At 44.0% G+C, this 16,140-nt stretch overlaps 1 protein-coding gene across 1 annotated transcript in view; it reads right to left on the bottom strand.

Moving 5' to 3' along the window:
* The window catches only part of DNAH14 (dynein axonemal heavy chain 14), a 468,480-nt gene that overhangs the window by 395,934 nt on the left and 56,406 nt on the right, over positions 1-16,140 (bottom strand). The window contains 1 exon segment of the mRNA XM_054022851.1: positions 2,952-3,014. Within this exon segment, the coding sequence (XP_053878826.1) occupies positions 2,952-3,014 (63 nt within the window).

The following is a 16,140-nucleotide window of genomic DNA, read 5'->3' as shown; positions in this document are numbered from 1 at the left end:
GGATCTGGGGGTCATAGTAGATCACAAGCTAAATAGAAGTCAACAGTATAACGCTGTTGCAAAAAAAAGTGAACATCATTCTGGGAGGTATTAGCAGGAGTATTGTAAGCAAGACACCAGAAGCAATTCTTCCGCTCTACTCTGCGCTGATTAGCCCTCGACTCAAGTATTGTGTCCAGTTCTGGGTGCCACATTTCAGGAAAGATGTGGACAAATTGGAGAAAGTCTAGAGAAGAGTGACAAAAATGATTAAAGGTCTAGAAAACATGACCTATGAGGAAAGATTGAAAAAAATGGGTTTGTTTAATCTGGAGAAGAGAAGACAGAGGGGACATGATAACACTTTTCAAATGCATAAACGATACAGGGAGGAGGGAGAAAAAATGTTGTTCTTAACCTCTGAGGATAGGACAAGAAACAATGGGGCTTAAATTGCAGCAAGGGTGGTTTAGGCTGGACATTAGGAAAAACTTCCTAACTGTCAGAGTGGTTAAGCACTGGAATAAATTGTCTAGGGAGGTTGTGGTATCTCCATCATTGGGGATTTTTAAGAGCAGGTTGGACAAACACCTGTCAGGGATGGTCTAGATAATACTTAGTCTTGTCTTGACTGCAGGGGACTGGACTAGACGATCTCTCGAGGTCCCTTCCACTTCTTGGATTCTAGGATGCTGAACTCCATCTTGGGATGTCAGTAGTTTTCCACAGACTGGTCTGGGAAGCAAGCTTTGAAACAAAAGGTTCCCACCATATACAAAAGCTATATAAGGCAGAGAGTGACATCATCTGACGTTCTTCACTCCCCACACAAGACGACTCCTGGAAAAAACTGAGCAACAAAGACTGAACTGGGGAAAGTGCTGGATCCAGGCTAAAGGGATTTGTAGCCTGTGAATGAAACACCTGGGGATTCCAAGCAGCAAAGTAAATGCAGCTTGCCCCTTAAGACTCTGCAGCCTGCTTGTATCATCTCTTAGGGTGAGAATCTGCTAATTCATATCCAATCTATTTAGTATATTAAGCTTAGTTTGCATTTTTTGTTTATTTGCTAGGTAATCTGCTTTGATCCATTTGCTATCACTTATAATAACGTACAATCTATCTTTTGTAGTTAATAAACTTGTTTTTGCTTTATCTAAACCAGTGAATTGGAGTGAAGTGTGTGGGAATCATAGCTCGAGGCAAAGGCTGCTGCATATTCCTCTCCACAAGGGAGGGAGTGAATTTTATGAGCTTACGCTATACAGTTCCCTGTACAGCACAAGACAGTATAATTTTGGGTTTATACTCCAGTGGTGGTTGAGAGTCTGGAAAGTTGGGAAATTGGCTGCTGTCTGCTGCATGTATTTGAGTGGCTTGGGTGAAGCTGCTCTCTCAGGTAGCTCAGTTTGGGTGTGTGGCGCCACCTGCTATCATGCAGCGTGATAACAGGGCTTAGGTTAGGCTTGCTGTGTTCCCAAGCAGTATGAGTAGGGCCAACCCAACTGAGTGGTTAGAGGGGCCCAGCGGTTCCCAGTCTCCCAGACTGCACCCCAGGGGGGACAACCCATCACAATACCCTCTCCTAGAACTCTGGCCACATGAATTTTCTGGTTCCACAGTTTGCCTCTTCAAGGAACATGTGAATAGTGTACCACAAACTTTGCACAGGATTCTGAAACCTTCACTGCTTTTTAATTAATCACACCAGAAACCCACAGATCTATACAAAAATAAAAAACCCTAAATGCATTTACTTGCCTTGGTTTCCTCACCATTCCAAACTATTCTTTGGGCTGGGATCAGAATGATATGGGACCGTCCAGGGTCCTTCTGCTGTAGCACGTCTTGTGTTCTGAAACATGAAACCTTCTCTGTCCATCTTGCCTTCTCTGATATTGGCTGGTCCATCCCCCTTTCCTTCTCCTGCCCAAAACTTCGTCTCTGGCTTTGTCTTCCCCTTTCAGTCTTTTTTGCTTTGTCACCTCTGTCTCTTTGTTTTGTTTGGGAATTTTTCACTCTCCTAACATCAGCCCCCTATTGAGGGAAGTTGGAGAGAACCCCTAGGATGTAGTTACTTTCTTGTTGTTGCCAGGTAAGACCTATTCAGACCATAAGTCCTTAACAATCTGCTATTGTGCCCTGTCTGAGGGATACACATAAAGGCTTGTTAGCAATGGTGGATACTCAGACAAAGAAGAAATTGCTGTATCCTGGATTGCTTAACAACTTCCCAATTTCAACCAGAATTCTTCCTAAGCTGTACAGCTGTACAGGCATGTTGCGGGGCCTCATAAAGCAGAGCTCATTATGCCCACTCCTCTATGCAGGCATTGGCCTGAACTCACAATCTTCTGTTGTATATTCCATAGAGAAAGAAATGCATTCATTGTGCAGAGAACCAGTGGCAGATTCTCTGCATCACTCATAGGCCTGTGCACCTCTACATGCCATAGATTGGGTCTATGTACTAATGAGGAAGACCATAATGGGAATGGGATAGAGAAAGTGGCCATGGGATCCTTTTTCGTTTGGTCCCAGCATAGAGACTGAATTCCTCTCAGTCCCTCCATGTGCCGTCTGCACAGAACCTGATCATTCTTACTTTATAAGGGTGGAACAGACCTCAATCATACTCTATTATTATTTGTATTACCATAGTAATGTCCTTAGAATCTATGAATAGCATGTCGGGTCCCTAGTCATAGACCATGACTTCAACATACAACAAAAAGACGGTCCTCTATGGTATTATGCTTTACAGTAATATAGATGTACCACTGAACTTTCATTGCAATAATTTTTGTCATGCAGGTATCAATACAATAAAGATGCCCTAGCGATTTTTTGTAATTGTTTACTGCTGATTGACATAACACTGAAAGATTAATTTGCACTTTATTCAACAGATACATTTCAGAACATTCAGATTCCTTTTAATTTTTTTCACAATACTTTGTATTCCAACTTACTTGCTCTTGGTTGTCTTAGCTCTTCGAACATTGATTTTCCAGGTGAAAAAATATTTCTTCATTCTAGAAACAAACAAATGGTAAATTCCTTACCTAATAATTTCCTTACTGATAGCAGCATCTCCCACAATTATGATATGTAGAGGGTATTCCCCTCCTGTGTGCAGTTTCTGGAAGCAGTTCAAAGCTTTAGCAGAGCCTGGTGTATTCAGGCCCCTAATCTCTGGCCTGCTGCCAGATGATTAATCCCAAAACTGTATAAATATTTGTAGAATATGGTTAGGGTAAACACCACCTAATAAACTACGTACAGTAGGCCGTGGCCTTCAAACATGAATATTGAAATTAAATACTGTCCTTTGGCTAGGAAGCCAACCAGGGAGGGTAAAATTGTGGGAGAATGTTGCTAGCAGAAAGGAAATTATCAGGTAAGAAATTTACCATTCTTCATCTCAGCATTTCCCACAGTTCTGATATATATGGGAAGTAGCAAGCAGTGAACCGAAGTAGGGAGGGATTAAAAAAACAAACAAACAAAAAAAACCACAACAGAATGAGATTGGGAAACTCCGCTCTCCCGAACTTACTCACTCAAAATAGTAATGCTATTATTAGACTCGCACCTGCACAATCCTGAAACCTGCACAGTAGTCTAATAAACGTGTTAATATAGAACCATGTTGCTGCCCTGCAGATCTCTGCAGTGGAAACACAAGCTCTTTCCACCCACAAAGTCGCAATAGGTCCTTTAGACTAGAGCATGCCTGGACGATGTCTGGAAAAGAGTACCTGTTGCCTTATATACCTGAACGATCCATAGCTTGATCCACCTAGCTAGCAATAGCTTGGATACTTGGGACTTCACATCAAATACAAATAAGAAGCCCAATCTTCTTGTTGATTCAGTAGGCTTGATACAGCTCTTTAGTGCTCTAACATCCAAAGTGTGCTAACAGCTTTTCTATTGGGCACTGTGGCTTTGGACAGAATGAAAGGATGACAGTCTTCTGTGAAACATGGAAAGATGAATTCACCTTAGGCAAGAGTGATTCTGGGAATCTTAGCACCAACTTGTCATCATGATACACACTCAGGATCCTGCATGGATAAAGCTTTCAGTTCAGAAACTCATCTAGCAGACATGATGGCGACCAGAAAACAGGTTATAATGGATAGGTTAAATGGAGATATTGATGTCAATGGCTCAAAATGGTGTGCGATTGGTATCTCCCAACTGGGAAAAACTGGTCTAACTGCAGGTTTAGCCAGTCTGACTATTCTGAGAAATATGGATACCTAAGGGGTCTCGGTCAAGGAACCAAACAATCACGCAAATAGGATATTATTTATAGCTCATACCTGCCAGACTATGGACCTTGGCTGAAATCCCTTGTCTATTCTTTCCTAAAGAAAGTCAATGATGTAATATGTAGAATGTATACTTTAGATGTTGGAACATGTGGAAAGATGCCTGCTTGTCTGGCAAGGAAAGAGAACAGCCAGGTAAAATGCTGAACCAGCAATCTGATCATGTAAACAACTAGGTCAACAACATGAGCAACTGAGTTAGCACTAAGATTAGTTTGCTAAGGCAGAAAAAATGTTTATACAATATATAAATGAATACCTTTTTAACAATGTATTTAAGGCGAGCTCATGAATGAAGGAGCACACTTGCATTTAAACCTATGCTGTGCCCTGTTTTGGTGGATTGATCACTCACTGAAGCACCAAACAAATGACATATTACTTCAGCTCAAGAGTCTGTCTGTGAACCTATGCATTGTGGGTAGAAGGAAAGAGCCGATCAACACAGGATACCTGGGATACCAGGATCACTGCAATTTTTGCTGTGTTCTTGACACCGTGAGTTAAACCTAATACAACGGAAGATTGGGCTTTTAGTGTTGAGGCTCATCTAGACAGTAGTGTTCCAATCACTTTGTAGGATAATCCTAGCATAGCTAAGCTTCCTTCTCAATAGCCAGGATGACAGCAGGTGCCTGTCTGGGTCTGTATGGAAGAATGGGCCTTGGTCAACGATGTCTAGTCTCACAGGTAGCTACACTGGTGGCTCCATTTGCAATTCAATCAGGTGGAAGAATTATGATCTCCTTAGCTAACATTGCCTCATCTTATCTACTGGATCACCTTTCCTAGAAATGGAAAGAGCAGAAAAGCATATAGCAGGCCTTGTAGCCATCTGTGCAAAAGAGCATCCGTCACCAGAGATTTGGAATCTGCATCCCTGTGAGATACTTTGGCCACTTTGTGTTCTTATGATTGGCTAACAGGTTGACTGCCAGAAGTTTGAGCTCTTGAAAAATCATAGCAAAGACTTACTAATTCAAGCACCATCCTGAGTTGTTGACTGTGCATCTCCTGAGCCAGTCTGCCATTTGATTAATTTCACCTTGTGTTCCAGGTACCTTGCATTTTTCTGTGCCCCAGATTCATTCCCCATCCCTTCAGGCTAGCATCAGTTGTGAGTACCTGTGCATCTTTAAGACAAAGGGGAGATCTTTGCAATGTTCTGTGAGACTGTCCACCATTTTAGTGAAATTAGCACCCCGGTTCAGAACTTTGCATGCATTCTGCTGAAACGTTCCATATTTTCAGGACAAAGGCCTGGAGGCACCTGACATGGCCCATGGGGTGACTCCAATACATGAAACCAGGCAGCCCATTAGTTGTAGACATTGAGCTATGGTCAGATTTGAACATTTTAGCAACTGGATATCAGGTTCTGTATCTTGTGAAATCTGTCTGACAATGGACAGACCTTTCCCACAGAAGTCTATTTCTATTCCCAGGTGAAGGGAGCCAAGCAGCTACTCTTGGTGTTTACAAATCCATATGCTTGAAGCAAATCCAGAGACTGGACTGTGGCATTGTGTTCTGTTGCTTGGGTTGGAGTTCTGATGAAGATGTCATCTAGGAAAGGATACAAGTGAGTGCCCTGGGACCTGAGTCTGGCTATTATTGTCACAAGCATCTTCTTAAAGACCCTGGGAGCGGACAAAAAAATCAAAAGGAAACATTTGGTACTGGTAATGGGCAATCTGTAGTAGCATGGTCGAATGGGAATGTGGATATATGCATCTGCTAGATCCACAGATCCATGTGTTAAGCTATTTGAGACCCAGGATAGCTCTGACCTGCTGCCCTACACCCTAGCCCATGCTTCTGGACAATTAAGAAAATGGAGTGTAGATCTAAGAATCTTTCTTCTGAGGGAACCCTTTCTATTACTCCTATGTCCAGGAGATATGAGAATTCGTTAACACCAGTTTGCATTTGATGGTGTCATTCAAGAAGGGGGACTGGATGAAGAGGTGGGTGAGGCCATCCATTTGAGAGAGTATCCACAACTCACTACCTTTCTTGTCCTCTTGTCTCTGGTCGATAGAGACCATTCTTCTGATAAGTGGGAAATTCTGCCTCCTCCACTCAGGTCTGGGTGGAGGCACATTCATTTGTTTTCATAATGGGCTTTTAGAGGTGATGGATCCACCTCTAGATTTTCCACCTGATTCCCAGTTCCAGGGTTTTCCCTGATAAACCTGTCTTATTTCCTCTGATACCTTTGCAAAGAGGATAGACAATAGGAAAGTTTTTGTCTGTTGCTGGGTTTGTGGTCTCTCCTTAGAGTACTGAGTGTGGCAGAGAGGGCGTGTTTCAGTTTGGCAGCGCTTTCTGTCATTATTTTATCTAGTTTTTCCCCCAAAAGAGGAGAGAGCTTGTGAATTTAGAGGATCACAGAATTTGTTTGGAGTGAGCATCAACTTCCTGGGGCAAAGCTGGATGAGATGTGTGCTAGAGATGTCTGCCGATCTGGGGATGCCATGGACTCAGCTGAAAATCTCATTGCATCCATTGAGGCATCTGCCATAAAGGCTGTTGCCAGGAAAATTTTCTGAAGTGTAGACCAAAAGCCTCCATCCTTCCCAGTCTTACGGATATCCAGCCAGGATACAGACTCTTGTGAAGAATGTAGCCACCAACGATGATCTGAGGGTGTCTAACAAAGCCTCAAAGACCCTTCTAAAGGTAGCTTTCACCTTTCTATCAGGTGGGATCTTTAGGAAAGAAATCCACTTCAGATGAGATTACTAGGTCTTTTGCTAGAGATGCCACTGCAACATCAACCTTTGGTATATCCGTAATGGCATTTTTTGGCTCTTGCAACTTGTAATATCCAAGTGAATTCCTGCTTATGCTTTTTCCCCTATTAGCAGTTTCCCACTTCTCTCCGATCACATCCTTGAAGGATGGTTGCAGCAGGATTGCTGTCTTAGGCGAGAATTTAGAAAGCAATCCTCTAATGCGTTCTCAGGCTGGATCTGGATTGTGGATGCAACCTTTTTGTACATAGGTTTAAACATTTTTTGGGGAGGGGGAGGGGGGAGTTTGTTCCATTTTTTTCCATGTGCTGCTCAGTGCCTGAATCTGAGAGCTCCCCTTCCTCACTTGAGGAGGAGGTGCGTCTGTGTAAGATGACAAAAAATCTCTTTGGGGGTTTTTTGTCTTATTTTCCTTCTTGCTCTTGGATTTTTTTTTGCCCTTTTGGCTGGGTTTCTAGGTATTTCTGTCTGGCTAAAGCCAGGACATGGTCTTTATTCAGCACCTTGAGCCCTCTGGGTATGTCTCCCTCAGTGTCCTCCCCCTTGTAGTCCCATTCCCCCTGCCTGGAACATGGGGTATCATCACTGAAATTTCCCTGATTCAAGTTGAGGAGAAGGGAAGTAGGGTATGAACCCTACTTCTCTCCCCAGAGAATTTAGACCTACATTAGGGCTAGGGATCAAGGCCGGGATTTTTAATCTGCAGTCCATTCTGTACCTGGATATACCCTCCTGGACTGAGACTCTCTCCTTGAAATCTCTCCCCACTCTGCTCTGGGGCTCCAGATGAGGCTTTTCTGGGTTGGAGTTGCAGCTTTTTGGGGGGGGGGGGGGACGATGGATCTGAATGAATTGTAGAAAAGCTTTGCAAGTCTCTCAGACTGCCCATAGTTCCAGAAGACTGATGTGTATTGTAGTCTCTTGGGGCACCCAAAGGTCCTGAGCTGATGGTCCATGCACACTCCCCAGCCTATCAGGGAAGAATCTACAATTATTTACTTGTTGGGTATGGGTGATAGGAAAAGAATATGCACACAAACTTGTTTGGGATCTTTCCATCAAGTTAGTGAGGTCCTCAACATGGTACAGATTGTTACTATGGTATTCATGCTGTATTTGCTTAGTACAGATACTGTTCATAGCCAAATCTGCAGGTAACAGAGGTGGAGTCTGGCGAACAGTGTAACAGAGGTGCATGATGCCACATGGTCCAGGAGAGAAAGGCAAATCCAGATTGACATTTGAGGGTTGCACGTAACCTGGTTTATCAGGTTGCATGTAACGTGAAATCTTTCCATCGGGAGATAAGCCTGGACCCTGACTGAGTCTAACATTGCTCCTATGAAATCTATAGTTTGCATCAGGAACAGGACAGAGTTTTCCAAACTCTCACAGACTGTTAGGGATGAAAGACGCTGAAGCAGGGATGAGGTTGATGCAAGTACTTCTAGACGTATCCTGCAAATGAGAAGCCAATCATCTAAGTATGGGAAGACAGTGAAGCTGCTTCACCTGAACTATGGTGTTACTACTAGAAACTCTTCGGTGAAGATGCTTGGTATACCGAATGGAAGCACCCTTTATTGATAGTGCTCAAGACCCACCTTAAACCTAAGGAATCTTTTGTGGATGGGGTGAATATGACACATGAAAGTACACATCTTTCATATTGAGAGCTGTGAACCATGTATTCTTTTGCAGGGAAGGTATTGTCAATGCCAGCGTAACCAAACAGAATTATAATTTGTGGGTGGGGGAAAAAAAAAAAATCAAGAATGGGCCTCCACCCTCCCTTCTCTTTGGGAACTAGGAAATATTTCAAATAGAACCCTTCTCTTTGATGTTAAAGAAGTACCCCACTCTATCGTTCCCCATTGGAAGGGAGAGATTCTACCTCTTGGCAGAGGAGCTCCTTATGAAAATGGTCCCTGATGAGGAGACAGGGAAGGGTTTTTTTTGAGGGGGTACAGAGAGAAACTAGATTATGTAGATGTAATGGATGATATCTAGCACCCACATGTTCATTGTTATTGCACTCCATTTGTGGGGAAAGAGTGCTAGATGTCCACACACACAAAAGGATACATGAGGATTCTGTGGAGACAGCAACAACAGTGGTTCACAACTCCAGAGCCTCCAGTCAGAAGTATCTTTTTCACCAGGAGGTGAGGTTGGGTTGATGTGGTTGACTTGGAAGATACAGGGTATCATGGCTTTTGCCCTCTGTCTTTTTCAAGGCGGTTCATAGAATCACTAGTGATAAACAGTTGAGGCATAGTCGTTAGTTTGTTTGAATTATTTCCTCTTTGGAGCTGCTGTATATATACCCAGGGAGTGGGCGGGGGGTTGCCCTTGAGTCCTTTAGCGAGTGTAAAAACTTATCAGGCTTTTAATTTAAAAAGGTTGGTCTCCTCAAAGGGCAAGTCCTCTACAGTGTTCTGGATCTCCCTGGGACGCCCTGAAGAGTATAGTCATGATTTTTGGCACATCACGATGGCAGTTGCCATTGACCTTAATGTGGTGTCCAGTGCATCAACCACCGATTGTAATGCAGTTCTGACCACCAGATTGCCTTCATTAATAAAGAGCTGAAACCGATTCCTATCTTGCTAAAGTAATTTGTCCTTAAAAATCTAAGAACTCTGAATAATTCAAAAGATCAAACCTGGCCAACAGCACTTGATAGTTAAATATTCTCAACTGGAGTCTAGCAGATGTAAATATCTTCCTCCCCAGCAGGTCCAGATTCTTGGCCTCTTTATCGCAGGGAGTGGCTCTTGGATATTGCTGCCTAGATCTTCCTGTTGCAGCCTGAACTAGAGAGTTCGGTGTGGGGTGTGTAAACAGATACTCCGCTCCCTTAGCCAGGACAAAGTAACCCTTCTCAGTCCTCTTGGGGATAGGGGTGCATGTTGTTGATGTATGTCATACAGCTCTTGCTGGTTTCAGTATTGCTTCCTTTACTGGGAGCACTACTCAGCTGGATCCTGTGGGTTGTAGGATGTCTTGGAACTTGTGTTGTGTGTCCTGGACCTCCTCTAGGCAGATCTGAATTTCCGCCACCACCCTGCACAGCAGCTCTCGAAACTGCTTGTGGCCATCCAGAGGGGATGGCGAAGCTGGGGTGATAAGAGATGGGGAAGATATTTGTGCTGGTACCAGTGGAAATGGCAGATCCAACTTGTAGTTCTCTCTTCTATAGGGTCACAAGAAAGCTTTGGTTGTTCTCTTGGAGGGCTGGAATGACTTCCTATGAGATTGTACTGACCCTGGGTATTGTGCATATGGGTCCCATGGGCCCCAACAGGAGGGACTGAAGGTGGGTTGTGGAGGTCCTCAAGTCATGGGGTACCACCAGTCTTGAAGGGTGTGTTTGGGTGGAGATTGGTTCCAGGAGGCTCTCGATCTCCTGCCTGGACTGATCTCCCTTGGAGGTGGTGGTGATGGTTCCTCCAGTAGCTCTAATTCTCCTAATGACAAAAAGGCCAGATCTGGTTTAATATGTGGGGCCGACAGTTCTGATGGAAGAAAGTTGTGGCTAATATAGGGGATGGGAGATAGATTTACTCCATAGCCCATATCCTCTGGTGGTGTCAAAATCTCCCTGGTGAGAGATGGTACTAACAACCGGGGAGATTGCAGATCTGGAAGAACAAAGATGTCCTTTGGGATGGTGTATCTCTTTGCTCTCTCTGCCCATACTGATGGAGTCGAAGTAGGGTTGGCAGGTCTATATGTTGGCTCTGGGTTGCCAGGTCTATATGTTATAGATGATGGAGGTTCCCAACAGATATTTTTCGGCAGTACTGGCAGTCCTTGGTCTTCCGACCTGGGCCATATGACTGGTATGGTTACTGGCAGTGCAATCTGGTACCAATGGAGCTCTGCTCTTATGAGCCTTTTTATTATGGCCTTGGGACTTAGGACAGTCTAAGTCTTTAGGGGCTGGGCACGAAGACTTCCCCGACTTGGACAGGATCGAATCAGTCCTCTGTGGAATGGATTTAAAGGGGGATCCGTTCTTGTATTTATGAAAGTGTTCCCTGCTCTCCTGATGCAACCATGATATCCCTTGCTCCTAGGTCAGGCCTCATGATAGGAGGTGCACACCTTGCTGACTCTTGTCAATGTATGGGAGAGAGGGTCAGACCAGGGCCTCGTAGCCTTTTCTGTGACGTGCCTTTTACGTGGGAATTCCCAGACCTGCTAGGTACAGCTAGGGAACCAGCAACAAATATTGCACATGGCAAAGATATGCACTTCTGTTGCTTACTGAGAAGGAGCACTGACAGGAGACACAGTTTTTACACCCTGGTCTTCTGAGCATAGATTAATTCCCATTCTGGGAGCTGAGGGGTTATGGGGGAGGAGGCGGAGAGTTCCTCATGGTGGGGAATCTAATTAAATATTAACTATACTACTAAAAACTATTTACACTAGCTATGTTAAAGATAAACAGGTTGAAGACAAGTCTGAAGAAACAGGAGAAACTCTGGAGGTTCTAATTAAGGCCATGTGGCTGTAAGAAGGAACTGGAAGGGTGGTCAGTCCACTCCGCCCCTTATATGCTTCATACGGAGCATGAGGAGAGCAGGGATGCATGCACAGATCAATGGACATTATTTCCATTGCCAGCATGAGGCACATGGAGTACCTGCATACACACAGTGGAATAAACGTAGGGACCAGCACTTGAAGAAAAAAGGCTACTACCTGAAAAAAAAATGATAAAATAATAAGCTGGCTAAGAAAAGTCGGGTGCAAATGAACCATTTCACTAACGTTGCAGAGGCAGAAAATCTGGGAGCAGACCAGGGAAGGGGGCATGACTAGATTATGCTGTACTTCAGACACTGCAAACAAGAGAGGAATAGCCCACACAAACCAGAATTGTGCAATACACTGAATTGCAGAAAACATTATTTGTACATGGCAGAGTTACATACTGGAACAACCCTCACTTATTATATCAGGCTATACTCCTGACAGCTCATTAATCATGCTTATATTGGCGCTGTAGATGGATAGGGAGCAATTCTGGATATCAGGTCTCTGCCATATAATTATATTCTATAAAACTGCCTCCCTTGCTCTTCTGCCCACCCTCCTAAGGGTCATGAGTTGCCTTCAAAACTTGGACAACCATACCCAAGAAATAAGGTGAATAACTCTTTTTTGGTTGATTTTTAAATGTAAAAAGTGGCTTTCGCCTTGTGAAGGAAATGAAATGTGGAGTTTGTGACTGGTTATATAGCTACAGTGAGGCAAAAAAAAGTGACACTGAGGGCTACATTTTGAAATGTTTAGGATGTTTAACATTTAGCTCTAACAAGGCCAGCTAACAGACCTTTGAATGGTGTCCCTCCAGATGCTGTGCTTGGAGGTAGCAGGACTTGGCGAGTAGTGCATTTGGTCCATCTGTGGGTTGGTTGTTCTCTGTGTAAGGGTTGCATAGGTGGGCCATGGCTCCCGGCATAAAACACCTGAGACAGGTCTGTTTGTTGGTGCCTTGGTAAGGGCTGGGAGGCGCTGACCCTTGGGGCTTTTATATCAGTCCCATTGTTTGATGTCTCTGGTGGTGAAGGACAGAGCTAAGCTGAGTTAAGCTGGGAGACTTGGTATACAAATTCACTTACTAGGCAAACTTGAGAGACACAAAGTGAGGCAGCTAACCAGAGAGTTTTGGAGACAGTTTAGAAAGAAAGTGAGAGGCTTTCCTTCCAAGTCAGTGCTATACTAATGTGCAATTTGAAGAAGACTAGCAAAAAAACCCCAATGCTGATGACCTGCAATGGCCATGTTTTCTTTCCCGCTTGCAGCCAGAAGGGACTTCCTGTTAATGAAGTTTCAAATTGGCGAAAGATTCTTGGACTGGAAGGGCAAGTATAGACATTACTAAGAATCAGAGAAGTTGAAAAGTTCCTAGACAGTCAGGTTCAGGAAATACCAATAACCCAGGCTCAAGGAAGAAAGGAGCTGGCCACTGAGGAGTTGAAGACAGAGGATGTTAAAGGAGGCCTAAAAGTTTGTGGCCATCAGAGGCAAGAGGTCACAGTGGCATTCTACATGGCTGGACACAGATGAGGATGGGCAGCCTGTAGCCACCAAGGAGAAGACAACTGGGAGGAATTCCACACAGCTAGTACTTTCCAATCAACACCAGATCCTCAACATTGAAAGTACGGATAATACTTCTCAAGATTCAGCTGGTCCAGGGAACAGAGAGATGTACAGGACACACCTGTGGATGCCACCTTGGCCCAACCTGTAAGAAAATCAAGCTTGCCCACAAAGAAATCTCCAACCATCCAAGGAAGACAGAGTATCCTTGCTGCGGATTCATTACTCAACTAATCAAAAGAACATTCTGCAAGGGAAAAGCAGACAAGAGGATGGCATGCTGTCTTCCCGGACTCAAGACACAAGACATAACTCTAAGTCATTGGACAAGAATCCACTGGTGATGATCCATATCAGCACTAATGACACGGAGTCATAGACTATCTCACAGATAATAGATGACTGCAGGAAACTCGGAAGTGGGCTGAAGAATGTTTTTTCTGAGATCCTGCCTGTCCTGCAAGCAAAGGAAGACAGAAGATTCTGGAAAGGAACCACTGGCTAGATAAATGGTGGAGGACTTTGCTTCTATAGAACATTGGTTCACATTCTATGGGGAGAGAGGGCCGTATAGACTGATTGCCTCCACCACAGTAGAAGGGGAATCAACTGCCTCAGGAACAGGCTGGACAGAGTAGTCAGGAGGGGGTTAAACTAATAAAACATGAGGGTAAAAAGAGGGGTGATATAAGCTCTCAGAACAGAATAAAGATATCAAAAAAATTAGTCAAAGAACCAAAGGACATGAAGAGAAGAAATTGTTTAACTATACACCAGTGCTAGAAGGCTGGGTAACAAGGCTGGGTAACAAACAAGAGGAATTGGAATTGTTCATTTATGAGCATAAATTAGATATAGTTGGTATTACTTAGACCTGGTGGAATAATTCACGATTGGAATGTTAAAATCAACAGCTATTACCCATTTAGGAAGGACTGAGTAAGCAAAGGGGGAGGGAGAATGGCACCCCGTGTTAAAACTGACATTACCTGTTTGAATCACCAATAGCTCAGAAGAAAATGATCCTGAATGCTTATGGATCAATGTCCTAACAGCTAAAGCACAAGATGGCATTTTAGTTGGTGCCTGCTACAGACTACCATATCACATTAGGGAATATGCTGATTGATTCCTTATGCACCTATCTACAATGTGTAGAGATAAAAGCTGCTTAATCATTCTGTACTTCAATTTGAGCGACATACGCTGGAGGTTTCATGCTGCCAGTACTAAAACATCCTTGGAATTTCTTAATATTATAGATAATTTCCCAACTCAAGAAGTATTGCAGCCAACATATGGGGGGGGGAGGGATTCTGTATAAGACTTGGCCTTGAGAGATACAGAGGAACTCATCACAGAACTAAAAATTAATGATAGCTTAAGGTACAAGTGATCATGACTCGATCACATTTATAATGTGAAAACAGAATAAAGTCCAGACCGGTAATATATATATTTGATATCTTAGAAGGGCCAATTTCACAAAGCTGAAAACAATTATGAGCCAAATCAACTGTGAAGAATAATTTAACCAGAAAAATGCAAATGATTATTGGGAATTGTTTAAGAACTCTTTACTAGAAGCCTAAATGCTACAACCAAGGAAGAAGGCTGTATTGGCTAAAAAACTGACCTGATTTAGAGGGGAAGTAAAGACAGCTATAAAAACTATATATTTATAGACAAATGGAAGACACAGGAAATTGACAGTAATGAATATAAATCAGAAGCTAGGAACTGTAGAACATTATACAGGGGGGGAGGGATAGCTCAGTGGTTTGAGCATTGGCCTGCTAAACCTAGGGTTGTGAGTTCAATCCTTGAAGAGGCCACTTAGGGATCTGGGGCAAAATCAGTACTTGGTCCTGCTTGGTCCTGTAGGGGGCTGGACTTGATGAGTATCTGGGAGTGGTCCCTTCCAGTTCTATGAGATAGGTATATCTCCATATAACTTAAGCATTTGCCTCAGTGCTTTCCTGAATTGGGGCATCCCGAGTATCTGGGGGTGGTTATTGTTGATCCCTGTGTGTCTCCAGGAGACACATAACACCTACCAGTTGTAATTGGTCCACATTTATGAGCTTTGCGACCAGGGGCTGCTAACAGGGAGTTTCGCAAGGGAGTTCTCCAGGTGAAGGAGGAGCAATACAGCAACCTTTTGGGGTAAGTGACTGTCTGTAGTGTGTGTTTGTTTGTGTTTGAGGGGTACTTGCTGTGTGCTGAGCTTGTGTTTGTCAGTCTGTGTTTGTTTTGGTTGTTTGAAGGACCGTGTGCTGTGGCTGGCAGTTGGAAGCTGTGAGCTTCAAAGGAAGGTTTGAAAGCTAGAAGCCTCTGGTAAGTGGCTGAGCCTTAATCAGTGGGCGGGGCATTCATACAGGCCAGGGCTTTATAAAGCAGCGCACAAGTGACCAGGGAGCTTTGCGAACAGGGGCTGCTAACAGGGAGTTTCGCAAGGGAGTTTGGAAGGGAGCAGGAAGGGGGCGAGGGTCCCTTGCCGGTTCCATCTGTTTTCTCTTGATTCCCCTTAATACCTATAAAGCAACTACATTCTAACTGTTTGCTTAAACAACTCTTTCAGCTGACAGGGGGCTGCAGACGGGAGTTTGACAGAGGGAGGCTTACGATGGTTAGGAAGACCCGCAACACCTGTGCCAGCACTGCTGCTGTCTCCTCCACCTGTGCCTGTAGCCAGACAGAGTGCCTAAGCATGGATGCCTCTACCCAGATCCTGGTGTGGTTTTGCAAAGACTGTAACTTGCAATTTCCACTTACTGATATCCAGGCTGGGGGGACCATCCAATGTGAAAGGTGCCTGCTGGTGGAATCTTTCAGGCAGCAGGAGGGAGAGCTACAGGAGGAGGTGGCTAGGTTGAGGAGCATCCGTATCCACGAGCAATTCCTCGACAGTGTCCATGTGGAGACAGCTGAGGTAGCTGTCCCAG

This window comes from Malaclemys terrapin, chromosome 3 (genome assembly GCF_027887155.1).
Source record: "Malaclemys terrapin pileata isolate rMalTer1 chromosome 3, rMalTer1.hap1, whole genome shotgun sequence".
Taxonomy (NCBI): Eukaryota; Metazoa; Chordata; order Testudines; family Emydidae; genus Malaclemys; species Malaclemys terrapin.
This window is presented reverse-complemented; position numbering and strand designations above follow the sequence as displayed.